Consider the following 14,923-nt stretch of genomic DNA (forward strand, 5'->3'; position numbering starts at 1 on the left):
TCGATCTGGGGTTTATTAGATTCAGGGAGCAGTTTGGGGTTCGCCAGGAAAGGTTTGAGAAACACTGTTAAGACACTGAAACACTGAAAGACTGAAAGACATGCTCCTCTCAGAGAGAGAGAGAGAGAGAGAGAGAGAGAGAGAGAGAGAGAACAGCTTAACGTGAGCTCTTACATTTTCCAACATGTTTTATTTTTTTAATTTTTTACAAAATGATAGATTTGGAGTTAGATTAAGTTGGATTTTTCGGGCAGGTACATATGCAGGATGCTACCCTCCACAGCACGGCCTTCGCTCCAGATCAAAACTCCAAACCTACAACCTAATTTTGACCAAAATTACCCGGAGAGATTACTGCTTCCAAGGTTTCATTTTTCCAAGCTATACGGAGGTGTGCTCTAGCAAACAAACAGCAGAGATCTGAGGACACCATCCCAACCTCTGAGGGTTTAGAGCTTGAAGTAGACACCTCATACACGTACTTGGGAGTATGGCTAGACGGCGCACTGTCCTTCTCTCAGCACATATCAAAGCTGCAGGCTAAAGTTACATCTAGACATGGTTTCCTCTATCCTAATCGCTCCTCTTTCACCCCAGCTGTCAAACTAACCCTGATTCAGATGACCATCCTACCCATGCTAGATTACGGAGACATAATTTATAGATCAGCAGGTAAGGGTGCTCTCGAGCGGCTAGATGTTCTTTACCATTCGGCTATCAGATTTGCCACCAATGCTCCTTATAGGACACATCACTGCACTCTATACTCCTCTGTAAACTGGTCATCTCTGTTTACCCGTCGCAAGACCCACTGGTTGATGCTTATTTATAAAACCCTCTTAGGCCTCACTCCCCCCTATCTGAGATATCTACTGCAGCCCTCATCCTCCACATACAACACCCGTTCTGCCAGTCACATTCTGTTAAAGGTCCCCAAAGCACACACATCACTGGGTCGCTCCTCTTTTCAGTTCACTGCAGCTAGCGACTGGAACGAGCTGCAACAAACACTCAAACTGGACAGTTTTATCTCAATCTCTTCATTCAAAGACTCAATCATGGACACTCTTACTGACAGTTGTGGCTGCTTTGCGTGATGTATTGTTGTCTCTACCTTCTTGCTCTTTGTGCTGTTGTCTGTGCCCAATAACGTTTGTACCATGTTTTGTGTTGCTAACATGCTGTGTTGTCATGTGTTGCTGCCATGTCGTTGTCATGTTGTGTTGCTAACATGCTGTGTTGTCATGTGTTGCTGCCATGTCGTTGTCATGTTGTGTTGCTAACATGCTGTGTTGTCATGTGTTGCTGCCATGTCGTTGTCATGTTGTGTTGCTAACATGCTGTGTTGTCATGTGTTGCTGCCATGTCGTTGTCATGTTGTGTTGCTAACATGCTGTGTTGTCATGTGTTGCTGCCATGTCGTTGTCATGTTGTGTTGCTAACATGCTGTGTTGTCATGTGTTGCTGCCATGTCGTTGTCATGTTGTGTTGCTAACATGCTGTGTTGTCATGTGTTGCTGCCATGTCGTTGTCATGTTGTGTTGCTAACATGCTGTGTTGTCATGTGTTGCTGCCATGTCGTTGTCATGTTGTGTTGCTAACATGCTGTGTTGTCATGTGTTGCTGCCATGCTATGTTGTTGTCTTAGGTCTCTCTGTATGTAGTGTTGTGTTGTCTCTCTTGTTGTGATGTGTGTTTTGTTCTATATTTATATTTAATTTAATTATTTATTTATAATCCCAGGCCCCCGTCCCCGCTGGAGGCCTTTTGCCTGTTGGTAGGCCGTCATTGTAAATAAGAATTTGTTCTTAACTGACTTGCCGAGTTAAATAAAGGTAAAATAAAATAAAACAGTCAGACGCTTTCCTACCTTGTTCTTGCTGAAGATGTTCTTCTTCTTGAAGGAGAAGAGGATAACGTCCCTGAAGTCCGAAGCATGTTTGACGGAGACGTCCTCCGCGCGGTACTGCAGAACCCTGGACGTCTTATTGACGATCCAGTACGGGCTAAACACCGCCAGCGTCAGACGTCCATGCAGCCGCGTCACGTGCACGCTCAGGTCCACGGTCAGCTTCTCGGGCGAGTCGCAGGTGAAACACACAGGGAAGAACTCCTGCATGTCCTGGGCGATACGGATCCGGCCGGACCAGTTCCGACCCTGGTATTTAACCAGGACCATCTCCATGATCTCACCTCCTATTCGGGCGTTCAGGATGTCTGCTGTGCTGCCCTCCTGGAGCTCATAGAACTCTGCTGAGCCCTGGAGAGATGGATTCATGGACAGATCATTTTTATAAAGAAAATGTATCCGTTAGGAAGGTATCTTTGCACTGTAGAAGGATCTCAACATGCCATAACAAACAGGAAATAATGAAATCAAAGTCTAGCGGCTGGCTGATTGTTATTTTGTCCTTATATCTTTTAGTCTACACCTGTGCCTTCTTCCCTTAGTCACCGGAATGTGTAGAGTTACCTCCAGTAGGTATCTGATGCTGTAAGGCAGGGTACAGGTCTAGAGTTAGGTCCTAGCCTAGTGACTGTCTTCATGTTATCTAAGTGTTACTACCTCCAGTAGGTATCTGATGCTGTAAGGCAGGGTACAGGTCTAGAGTTAGGTCCTAGCCTAGTGACTGTCTTCATGTTATCTAAGTGTTACTACCTCCAGTAGGTATCTGATGCTGTAAGGCAGGGTACAGGTCTAGGGTTAGGTCCTAGCCTAGTGACTGTCTTCATGTTATCTAAGTGTTACTACCCCCAGTAGATATCTGATGCTGTAAGGCAGGGTACAGGTCTAGAGTTAGGTCCTAGCCTAGTGACTGTCTTCATGTTTAGGTTAAGTGTTACTACCTCCAGTAGGTATCTGATGCTGTAAGGCAGGGTACAGGTCTAGGGTTAGGTCCTAGCCTAGTGACTGTCTTCATGTTATCTAAGTGTTACTACCTCCAGTAGGTATCTGATGCTGTAAGGCAGGGTACAGGTCTAGGGTTAGGTCCTAGCCTAGTGACTGTCTTCATGTTATCTAAGTGTTACTACCCCCAGTAGATATCTGATGCTGTAAGGCAGGGTACAGGTCTAGGGTTAGGTCCTAGCCTAGTGACTGTCTTCATGTTATCTAAGTGTTACTACCCCCAGTAGATATCTGATGCTGTAAGGCAGGGTACAGGTCTAGGGTTAGGTCCTAACCTAGTGACTGTCTTCATGTTTAGGTTAAGTGTTACTATCCCCAGTAGATATCTGATGCTGTAAGGCAGGGTACAGGTCTAGAGTTAGGTCCTAACCTAGTGACTGTCTTCATGTTATCTAAGTGTTACTACCTCCAGTAGATATCTGATGCTGTAAGGCAGGGTACAGGTCTAGAGTTAGGTCCTAGCCTAGTGACTGTCTTCATATTATCTAAGTGTTACTACCTCCAGTAGATATCTGATGCTGTAAGGCAGGGTACAGGTCTAGAGTTAGGTCCTAACCTAGTGACTGTCTTCATGTTTAGGTTAAGTGTTACTACCTCCAGTAGATATCTGATGCTGTAAGGCAGGGTACAGGTCTAGAGTTAGGTCCTAGCCTAGTGACTGTCTTCATGTTTAGGTTAAGTGTTACTACCTCCAGTAGATATCTGATGCTGTAAGGCAGCAGGTTCCGGAGGGTCACAGCTGGGTGGAGGTGGATGACGTAGGCAGGGTCCCAGTCGTCCTCTCGCTGGGAGGAAATGAAGGTCAGGTGATCCGGTGTGGCCAAGGTGGTCACCTGGAGGGGCAGGAAGCTGCTGTCTGCCGACGGACACTGGAGAAGGGACCGCACCTCAGAGCTCAGGTGGACCTGCTCCTTCCAGGCGATACAGGTAGACGACGGGCCGTACTGGCCCTCTAGGCACCCGGCTGGCTGGAGGAAGAGCTGACACCTATAGTGGGAGAAGAGACGAGGAGACCACGTTTTATAACTAACAATAATCCAGTTAAACATAACCCTAGCTGACATCTGCATCAGAGAGAGAGGAGAGGAGGTGTGGAACAAGGTAAGGACAGGGGAGTCTGTATAAAAGTCCTAGAACATTTGTTTAAAGTTGTAGAATATTTGTTGAACCCCTGTAAGTCTAAGCGGTTGGGAATTGCTAAGCTGACGTATATAATTGTTTTAAGATGGTTCAAACTATGGATCATTTAGCTATTTGATTGACAATTTTAGGACCCTTTTTAGATATCTCGTACAACGCTGTGTACTACTCCCTTCACAGAACAGAGCAAACTGGCCCTAACCAGAATAGAAAGAGGAGTGAGAGGCCCCGGTGCACAACTGAGCAAGAGGACAAGAACATTAGAGTGTCTAGTTTGAGAAACAGACACCTCACAAGTCCTCAACTGGCAGCTTCATTAAATAGTACCCACAAAACACCAGTCTCAACGTCAGCAGTGAAGAGGCAACTCTGGGATGCTGACCTTCTAGGCAGAGTTCCTCTATCCAGTGTCTGTGTTCTTTTGCCCATCTTAATCTTTTATTGGCCAGTCTGAGATATGGCTTTTCTTTTGCATCCCAGAGTCGCCTCTTCACTGTTGACGTTGAGTCTACTGTTCTGTGAAGGGAGTAGTACACAGCGTTGTACAAGATCTTCAGTTTCTTGGCAATTTCTCGCATGGAATAGCCTTCATTTCTCGGAACAAGAATAGACTGACGAGTTTCAGAAGAAAGTTATTTGTTTCTTCACAAATTTTGAGCCTGTAACCGAACCCACAAATGCTGATGCTCCAGATACTCAACTCATTTGTAGCACAAACGGTTCTGACGCTACAAACAAAGAAGTTGGCACATCGACGATAGCGACATCAGACGAGTCCCCTGACACTTGTAAGTCAATAGAGCAAAACGGAGAACACCGTTGTGTTCGTGAGAGTCTACCCTTTCCATAAAATGGTCATAGTTTGTACGTCAAACTGTTCGGATGCTAAATAAGTTGACAAAACAGCGCTCTAGCTCTGCCACCTTTCACCCCAGATGAGGAAACGCGACACTAGTGAATGGAGTGGATTGAGACGCACCCAATGAAAACCACACAACATCTCTAGGTTAAACTGACGGATTTTGAAGGGGAATCGTTTGTTATGCAACTTATATTGACACACCGGTGGGTGTAGGGGGTTAATACTCGTTTAAAGCACTAGAATACTAGAATACTCGTTTCAAGCACTAGAATACTCGTTTCAAGCACTAGAATACTCGTTTAAAGCACTAGAATACTCGTTTAAAGCACTAGAATACTTGTTTAAAGCACTAGAATACTTGTTTAAAGCACTAGAATACTCGTTTAAAGCACTAGAATACTCGTTTAAAGCACTAGAATACTTGTTTAAAGCACTAGAATACTTGTTTAAAGCACTAGAATACTTGTTTAAAGCACTAGAATACTTGTTTAAAGCACTAGAATATTTATGGTGCCACTCTCTGGAACGTGGTCCTTCGAGCCGGATAATGGATACTGAGACTGAGCAAGGGGACACCTGGATCTCCCAAGCTGCCCAGCTCATCACACATCAACCTCTTCATTTCCTGTTTATGATTAGCATCTCATAAATAGTATCCTTTGTCTGTACGCTGCGATCACCGGCCTTTCAGCAGCTATGTTGAAATAGAGCTGTCCATTCATACGATAATTAACCAATATAATTATGTAAAATTGTCTTTCTGAGTACATTTGCGACGTGCAGGCACACACGTGCAAACACTCGGTAAAAGTGTATCTCGCTTCCCTACGATGATAAGTAGCAAATATAATTACGGCAATTCAAGGAGAAGTTACTGGAACCTTCATTGGCCTACACAAGTACTAGTCCCTGGTGCCATACACGTGTGCTGTTTGAGGAGGACAGTTCCTCCTGCTCTTCAGGAGAAGTGGTCTTACCGGGTGAGACTGAATCCAAAATAATGACCCTTATTTTACCTGATAGGTTGACTGAGAACACATTAACAGAAACAGGAAATGTGTTAAATGTTGTGTAGTGCACCAACATGGCCCCTGGTAAGTACACGCTGTGTTACACCCTGTATGTAAGGTCCCTCTCTAAGGTCCCTCTCTAAGGCCCCTCTCTAAGGCCCCAACACGGTTATTACCCGTCCCTACCAACACGGTTATGACCTGTCCTACCAACACGGTTATTACCCGTCCCTACCAACACGGTTATTACCTGTCCTACCAACACGGTTATTACCTGTCCTACCAACACGGTTATAACCTGTCCTACCAACACGGTTATAACCTGTCCTACCAACACGGTTATTACCTGTCCTACCAACACGGTTATTACCTGTCCTACCAACACGGTTATTACCTGTCCTATCAACACGGTTATTACCTGTCCTACCAACACGGTTATTACTTGTCCTACCAACACGGTTATTACCTGTCCTACCAACACGGTTATTACCTGTCCTACCAACACGGTTATTACCTGTCCTACCAACACGGTTATTACCTGTCCTACCAACACGGTTATTACCTGTCCTACCAACACGGTTATAACCTGTCCTACCAACACGGTTATTACCTGTCCTACCAACACGGTTATTACCTGTCCTACCAACACGGTTATTACCTGTCCCTACCAACACGGTTATTACCTGTCCCTACCAACACGGTTATGACCTGTCCTACCAACACGGTTATTACCTGTCCTACCAACACGGTTATTACCTGTCCTACCAACACGGTTACCTGTCCTACCAACATGGTTATTACCTGTCCTACCAACATGGTTATTACCTGTCCTATCAACACGGTTATTACCTGTCCTACCAACACGGTTATTACCTGTCCTACCAACACGGTTATTACCTGTCCTACCAACACGGTTATAACCTGTCCTACCAACACGGTTATTACCTGTCCTACCAACATGGTTATTACCTGTCCTACCAACACGGTTATTACCTGTCCCTACCAACACGGTTATTACCTGTCCCTACCAACACGGTTATTACCTGTCCCTACCAACACGGTTATGACCTGTACTACCAACATGGTTATTACCTGTATTACCAACACGGTTATTACCTGTCCTACCAACACGGTTATTACCTGTCCTACCAACACGGTTATTACCTGTATTACCAACATGGTTATTACCTGTCCCTACCAACATGGTTATTTCCTGTATTACCAACATGCTTATTTCCTGTATTACCAACATGGTTATTTCCTGTATTACCAACATGGTTATTACCTGTATTACCAACATGGTTATTACCTGTATTACCAACATGGTTATTACCTGTCCTACCAACATGGTTATTACCTGTATTACCAACATGGTTATTACCTGTCCTACCAACATGGTTATTACCTGTCCTATCAACACGGTTATTACCTGTCCTACCAACACGGTTATTACCTGTCCTACCAACACGGTTATTACCTGTCCTACCAACACGGTTATTACCTGTCCTACCAACACGGTTATTACCTGTCCTACCAACACGGTTATTACCTGTATTACCAACATGGTTATTACCTGTCCTACCAACATGGTTATTACCTGTCCTACCAACACGGTTATTACCTGTCCTACCAACATGGTTATTACCTGTCCTATCAACATGGTTATTACCTGTCCCTACCAACATGGTTATTTCCTGTATTACCAACATGGTTATTTCCTGTATTACCAACATGGTTATTTCCTGTATTACCAACATGGTTATTACCTGTCCTACCAACATGGTTATTACCTGTATTACCAACATGGTTATTACCTGTCCTACCAACACGGTTATTACCTGTCCTACCAACACGGTTATTACCTGTCCTACCAACACGGTTATTACCTGTCCTACCAACACGGTTATAACCTGTCCTACCAACACGGTTATTACCTGTATGAGTCCAGGGCTACATCAGACTCTTTCTCAGGCTCTGCCAGTCCTATATTCACCATCCCTCTGGATTTGGGACAATACTTCAGGATGTTAAACGGCACTGAGAAGTGGTTCTGGATCTGAAACACAAAACCACATTGAAAAACATTGAGTTAAGGACGACATCATGCTTTTTTGACTCAATGGAAACAAAAACATAGAGAGTGAGTGATGGAGGACAGCTCCATAGAGAGAGAGTGAGTGATGGAGGACAGCTCCATAGAGAGTGAGTGAGTGATGGAGGACAGCTCCATAGAGAGTGAGTGATGGAGGACAGCTCCATAGAGAGAGAGTGAGTGATGGAGGACAGCTCCATAGAGAGAGAGTGAGTGATGGAGGACAGCTCCATAGAGAGAGAGTGAGTGATGGAGGACAGCTCCATAGAGAGAGAGTGAGTGATGGAGGACAGCTCCATAGAGAGAGAGTGAGTGATGGAGGACAGCTCCATAGAGAGAGAGTGAGTGATGGAGGACAGCTCCATAGAGAGAGAGTGAGTGATGGAGGACAGCTCCATAGAGAGAGAGTGATGAGGACAGCTCCATAGAGAGAGAGTGATGGAGGACAGCTCCATAGAGAGAGAGTGATGGAGGACAGCTCCATAGAGAGTGAGTGATGGAGGACAGCTCCATAGAGAGTGAGTGAGTGATGGAGGACAGCTCCATAGAGAGTGAGTGATGGAGGACAGCTCCATAGAGAGAGAGTGAGTGATGGAGGACAGCTCCATAGAGAGAGAGTGAGTGATGGAGGACAGCTCCATAGAGAGAGAGTGAGTGATGGAGGACAGCTCCATAGAGAGAGATTGAGTGATGGAGGACAGCTCCATAGAGAGAGAGTGATGAGGACAGCTCCATAGAGAGAGAGTGATGGAGGACAGCTCCATAGAGAGAGAGTGATGGAGGACAGCTCCATAGAGAGAGAGTGATGGAGGACAGCTCCATAGAGAGTGAGTGATGGAGGACAGCTCCATAGAGAGAGTGAGTGATGGAGGACAGCTCCATAGAGAGAGAGTGATGGAGGACAGCTCCATAGAGAGAGAGTGAGTGATGGAGGACAGCTCCATAGAGAGAGAGTGAGTGATGGAAGACAGCTCCATAGAGAGTGAGTGATGGAGGACAGCTCCATAGAGAGAGAGTGAGTGATGGAGGACAGCTCCATAGAGAGAGAGTGAGTGATGGAGGACAGCTCCATAGAGAGAGAGTGAGTGATGGAGGACAGCTCCATAGAGAGAGAGTGATGAGGACAGCTCCATAGAGAGAGAGTGATGGAGGACAGCTCCATAGAGAGAGTGAGTGATGGAGGACAGCTCCATAGAGAGAGAGTGATGGAGGACAGCTCCATAGAGAGTGAGTGATGGAGGACAGCTCCATAGAGAGAGTGAGTGATGGAGGACAGCTCCATAGAGAGAGAGTGATGGAGGACAGCTCCATAGAGAGAGAGTGAGTGATGGAAGACAGCTCCATAGAGAGTGAGTGATGGAAGACAGCTCCATAGAGAGTGAGTGATGGAGGACAGCTCCATAGAGAGTGAGTGATGGAGGACAGCTCCATAGAGAGAGAGTGAGTGATGGAGGACAGCTCCATAGAGAGAGAGTGATGGAGGACAGCTCCATAGAGAGTGAGTGATGGAGGACAGCTCCATAGAGAGGGAGTGAGTGATGGAGGACAGCACCATAGAGAGAGAGTGATGGAGGACAGCTCCATAGAGAGAGAGTGAGTGATGGAGTACAGCTCCATAGAGAGTGAGTGATGGAGGACAGCTCCATAGAGAGTGAGTGAGTGATGGAGGACAGCTCCATAGAGAGTGAGTGATGGAGGACAGCTCCATAGAGAGTGAGTGAGTGATGGAGGACAGCTCCATAGAGAGTGAGTGATGGAGGACTGCTCCATAGAGAGTGAGTGAGTGATGGAGGACAGCTCCATAGAGAGTGAGTGATGGAGGACAGCTCCATAGAGAGTGAGTGAGTGATGGAGGACAGCTCCATAGAGAGAGAGTGAGTGATGGAGGACAGCTCCATAGAGAGAGAGTGAGTGATGGAGGACAGCTCCATAGAGAGAGAGTGAGTGATGGAGGACTGCTCCATAGAGAGAGAGTGAGTGATGGAGGACAGCTCCATAGAGAGAGAGTGAGTGATGGAGGACTGCTCCATAGAGAGTGAGTGAGTGATGGAGGACAGCTCCATAGAGAGAGAGTGAGTGATGGAGGACAGCTCCATAGAGAGAGAGTGAGTGATGGAGGACAGCTCCATAGAGAGAGAGTGAGTGATGGAGGACAGCTCCATAGAGAGTGAGTGATGGAGGACAGCTCCATAGAGAGAGAGTGAGTGATGGAGGACAGCTCCATAGAGAGAGAGTGAGTGATGGAGGACAGCTCCATAGAGAGAGAGTGATGGAGGACAGCTCCATAGAGAGAGAGTGAGTGATGGAGGACAGCTCCATAGAGAGAGAGTGATGGAGGACAGCTCCATAGAGAGTGAGTGATGGAGGACAGCTCCATAGAGAGTGAGTGATGGAGGACAGCTCCATAGAGAGTGAGTGAGTGATGGAGGACAGCTCCATAGAGAGAGAGTGAGTGATGGAGGACAGCTCCATAGAGAGAGAGTGAGTGATGGAGGACAGCTCCATAGAGAGAGAGTGAGTGATGGAGGACTGCTCCATAGAGAGAGAGTGAGTGATGGAGGACAGCTCCATAGAGAGAGAGTGAGTGATGGAGGACTGCTCCATAGAGAGTGAGTGAGTGATGGAGGACAGCTCCATAGAGAGAGAGTGAGTGATGGAGGACAGCTCCATAGAGAGAGAGTGAGTGATGGAGGACAGCTCCATAGAGAGAGAGTGAGTGATGGAGGACAGCTCCATAGAGAGTGAGTGATGGAGGACAGCTCCATAGAGAGAGTGAGTGATGGAGGACAGCTCCATAGAGAGAGAGTGAGTGATGGAGGACAGCTCCATAGAGAGAGAGTGAGTGATGGAGGACAGCTCCATAGAGAGAGAGTGAGTGATGGAGGACAGCTCCATAGAGAGAGAGTGATGGAGGACAGCTCCATAGAGAGTGAGTGATGGAGGACAGCTCCATAGAGATTTGCTGACCTGTAGCGGAGAACGAACGGTGATGACCTTGTTGCCTTCTGAGGCGTCAATCTGTAGCAATACAGACACGTTCTCCTGCAGCACGGGATCTCTCACGTTATACAGCCTCCTGCCAGGCTTATCCACCGCCATGTTGGAGATCTCACTGTAACCTGTAGGAACTGTGGAGGAGACAGACCAGTGGACATGTTCAGCTACTGACTGGATCCATTATCCAATGGCAGTGGAATAGCATGAAAAAATCCCCATGACAAGATGTTCAGTTCAAATCCCATTCAAACACTGGAAAATTAACTAGTGGTTAGAGGAGGCAGGTAGTCTAGTGGTTAGAGGAGGAGGCAGGTAGCCTAGTGGTTAGAGGAGGAGGCGGGTAGCCTAGTGGTTAGAGGAGGCAGGTAGCCTAGTGGTTAGAGGAGGAGGTGGGTAGCCTAGTGGTTAGAGGAGGCAGGTAGCCTAGTGGTTAGAGGAGGCAGGTAGCCTAGTGGTTAGAGGAGGCAGGTAGCCTAGTGGTTAGAGGAGGCAGGTAGCCTGGTGGTTAGAGGAGGCAGGTAGCCTGGTGGTTAGAGGAGGCAGGTAGTCTAGTGGTTAGAGGAGGAGGCGGGTAGCCTAGTGGTTAGAGGAGGAGGCGGGTAGCCTAGTGGTTAGAGGAGGCAGGTAGCCTAGTGGTTAGAGGAGGCAGGTAGCCTAGTGGTTAGAGGAGGCAGGTAGCCTAGTGGTTAGAGGAGGCAGGTAGCCTAGTGGTTAGAGGAGGCAGGTAGCCTAGTGGTTAGAGGAGGCGGGTAGCCTAGTGGTTAGAGGAGGCAGGTAGCCTAGTGGTTAGAGGAGGAGGCAGGTAGCCTAATGGTTAGAGGAGGCAGGTAGCCTAGTGGTTAGAGGAGGCAGGTAGCCTAGTGGTTAGAGGAGGCGGGTAGCCTAGTGGTTAGAGGAGGCGGGTAGCCTAGTGGTTAGAGGAGGCAGGTAGCCTAGTGGTTAGAGGAGACAGGTAGCCTAGTGGTTAGAGGAGGAGGCAGGTAGCCTAGTGGTTAGAGGGGGGGCAGGTAGCCTAGTGGTTAGAGGAGGCGGGTAGCCTAGTGGTTAGAGGAGGAGGCAGGTAGCCAAGTGGTTAGAGGAGGCGGGTAGCCTAGTGGTTAGAGGAGGCAGGTAGCCTAGAGGTTAGAGGAGGCAGGTAGCCTAGTGGTTAGAGGAGGCGGGTAGCCTAGTGGTTAGAGGAGGCGGGTAGCCTAGTGGTTAGAGGAGGCAGGTAGCCTAGTGGTTAGAGGAGGCGGGTAGCCTAGTGGTTAGAGGAGGCAGGTAGCCTAGTGGTTAGAGGAGGCGGGTAGCCTAGTGGTTAGAGGAGGCGGGTAGCCTAGTGGTTAGAGGAGGCAGGTAGCCTAGTGGTTAGAGGAGGGAGGTAGCCTAGTGGTTAGAGGAGGCGGGTAGCCTAGTGGTTAGAGGAGGAGGCGGGTAGCCTAGTGGTTAGAGGAGGAGGCAGGTAGCCTAGTGGTTAGAGGAGGAGGCAGGTAGCCTAGTGGTTAGAGGAGGAGGCAGGTAGCCTAGTGGTTAGAGGAGGAGGCAGGTAGCCTAGTGGTTAGAGGAGGGAGGTAGCCTAGTGGTTAGAGGAGGCGGGTAGCCTAGTGGTTAGAGGAGGCGGGTAGCCTAGTGGTTAGAGGAGGAGGCAGGTAGCCTAGTGGTTAGAGGAGGCAGGTAGCCTAGTGGTTAGAGGAGGAGGCAGGTAGCCTAGTGGTTAGAGGAGGCAGGTAGCCTAGTGGGTAGAGGAGGCAGGTAGCCTAGTGGGTAGAGGAGGAGGCAGGTAGCCTAGTGGTTAGAGGAGGCAGGTAGCCTAGTGGTTAGAGGAGGCAGGTAGCCTGGTGGTTAGAGGAGGCAGGTAGCCTGGTGGTTAGAGGAGGCGGGTAGCCTAGTGGTTAGAGGAGGCAGGTAGCCTAGTGGTTAGAGGAGGCAGGTAGCCTAGTGGTTAGAGGAGGCGGGTAGCCTAGTGGTTAGAGGAGGCGGGTAGCCTAGTGGTTAGAGGAGGAGGCGGGTAGCCTAGTGGTTAGAGGAGGAGGCAGGTAGCCTAGTGGTTAGAGGAGGAGGCAGGTAGCCTAGTGGTTAGAGGAGGAGGCAGGTAGCCTAGTGGTTAGAGGAGGAGGCAGGTAGCCTAGTGGTTAGAGGAGGCAGGTAGCCTAGTGGTTAGAGGAGGCAGGTAGCCTAGTGGTTAGAGGAGGCAGGTAGCCTAGTGGTTAGAGGAGGCAGGTAGCCTAGTGGTTAGAGGGGGCAGGTAGCCTAGTGGTTAGAGGAGGCGGGTAGACTAGTGGTTAGAGGAGGCGGGTAGCCTGGTGGTTAGAGGAGGCAGGTAGCCTAGTGGTTAGAGGAGGCAGGTAGCCTAGTGGTTAGAGGAGGCAGGTAGACTAGTGGTTAGAGGAGGCGGGTAGCCTAGTGGTTAGAGGAGGCAGGTAGACTAGTGGTTAGAGGAGGCGGGTAGCCTGGTGGTTAGAGGAGGCAGGTAGACTAGTGGTTAGAGGAGGCGGGTAGCCTAGTGGTTAGAGGAGGAGGCAGGTAGCCTAGTGGTTAGAGGAGGCAGGTAGCCTAGTGGTTAGAGGAGGCGGGTAGCCTAGTGGTTAGAGGAGGCGGGTAGCTTAGTGGTTAGAGGAGGCGGGTAGCCTAGTGGTTAGAGGAGGAGGCGGGTAGCCTAGTGGTTAGAGGAGGAGGCAGGTAGCCTAGTGGTTAGAGGAGGAGGCAGGTAGCCTAGTGGTTAGAGGAGGAGGCAGGTAGCCTAGTGGTTAGAGGAGGAGGCAGGTAGCCTAGTGGTTAGAGGAGGAGGCAGGTAGCCTAGTGGTTAGAGGAGGCAGGTAGCCTAGTGGTTAGAGGAGGCAGGTAGCCTAGTGGTTAGAGGAGGCGGGTAGCCTGGTGGTTAGAGGAGGCGGGTAGCCTGGTGGTTAGAGGAGGCGGGTAGCCTAGTGGTTAGAGGAGGCGGGTAGCCTAGTGGTTAGAGGAGGCGGGTAGCCTAGTGGTTAGAGGAGGAGGCGGGTAGCCTAGTGGTTAGAGGAGGAGGCGGGTAGCCTAGTGGTTAGAGGAGGAGGCAGGTAGCCTAGTGGTTAGAGGAGGAGGCAGGTAGCCTAGTGGTTAGAGGAGGAGGCAGGTAGCCTAGTGGTTAGAGGAGGAGGCAGGTAGCCTAGTGGTTAGAGGAGGAGGCAGGTAGCCTAGTGGTTAGAGGAGGAGGCAGGTAGCCTAGTGGTTAGAGGAGGCGGGTAGCCTAGTGGTTAGAGGAGGCGGGTAGCCTAGTGGTTAGAGGAGGAGGCGGGTAGCCTAGTGGTTAGAGGAGGAGGCAGGTAGCCTAGTGGTTAGAGGAGGAGGCAGGTAGCCTAGTGGTTAGAGGAGGCGGGTAGCCTAGTGGTTAGAGGAGGCGGGTAGCCTAGTGGTTAGAGGAGGCGGGTAGCCTAGTGGTTAGAGGAGGCGGGTAGCCTAGTGGTTAGAGGAGGCGGGTAGCCTAGTGGTTAGAGGAGGCGGGTAGCCTAGTGGTTAGAGGAGGCGGGTAGCCTATTGGTTAGAGGAGGCGGGTAGCCTAGTGGTTAGAGGAGGAGGCGGGTAGCCTAGTGGTTAGAGGAGGAGGCAGGTAGCCTAGTGGTTAGAGGAGGAGGCAGGTAGCCTAGTGGTTAGAGGAGGAGGCAGGTAGCCTAGTGGTTAGAGGAGGAGGCAGGTAGCCTAGTGGTTAGAGGAGGAGGCAGGTAGCCTAGTGGTTAGAGGAGGAGGCAGGTAGCCTAGTGGTTAGAGGAGGAGGCAGGTAGCCTAGTGGTTAGAGGAGGAGGCGGGTAGCCTAGTGGTTAGAGGAGGCGGGTAGCCTAGTGGTTAGAGGAGGCGGGTAGCCTAGTGGTTAGAGGAGGCGGGTAGCCTAGTGGTTAGAGGAGGCGGGTAGCCTAGTGGTTAGAGGAGGAGGCAGGTAGCCTAGTGGTTAGAGGAGGAGGCAGGTA

General features: G+C 49.2%; 1 protein-coding gene across 6 annotated transcripts in view; it reads right to left on the bottom strand.

The window, feature by feature from the left end:
* Positions 1 to 14,923, bottom strand: part of vps13c (vacuolar protein sorting 13 homolog C) — a 225,915-nt gene that overhangs the window by 64,119 nt on the left and 146,873 nt on the right. For all 6 annotated transcript variants that reach the window (XM_045709067.1, XM_045709065.1, XM_045709066.1 and 3 more), the window contains 4 exons: positions 10,980 to 11,140; positions 7,855 to 7,976; positions 3,598 to 3,895; positions 1,871 to 2,260 (listed from right to left, as the gene is read on the bottom strand). In XM_045709067.1, coding sequence (XP_045565023.1) covers positions 1,871 to 2,260; positions 3,598 to 3,895; positions 7,855 to 7,976; positions 10,980 to 11,140 — 971 coding nt within the window. The remainder of the gene's footprint in view (positions 1 to 1,870; positions 2,261 to 3,597; positions 3,896 to 7,854; positions 7,977 to 10,979; positions 11,141 to 14,923) is intronic.

Source organism: Salmo salar, chromosome ssa26 (genome assembly GCF_905237065.1).
Source record: "Salmo salar chromosome ssa26, Ssal_v3.1, whole genome shotgun sequence".
Lineage (NCBI taxonomy): Eukaryota > Metazoa > Chordata > Actinopteri > Salmoniformes > Salmonidae > Salmo > Salmo salar.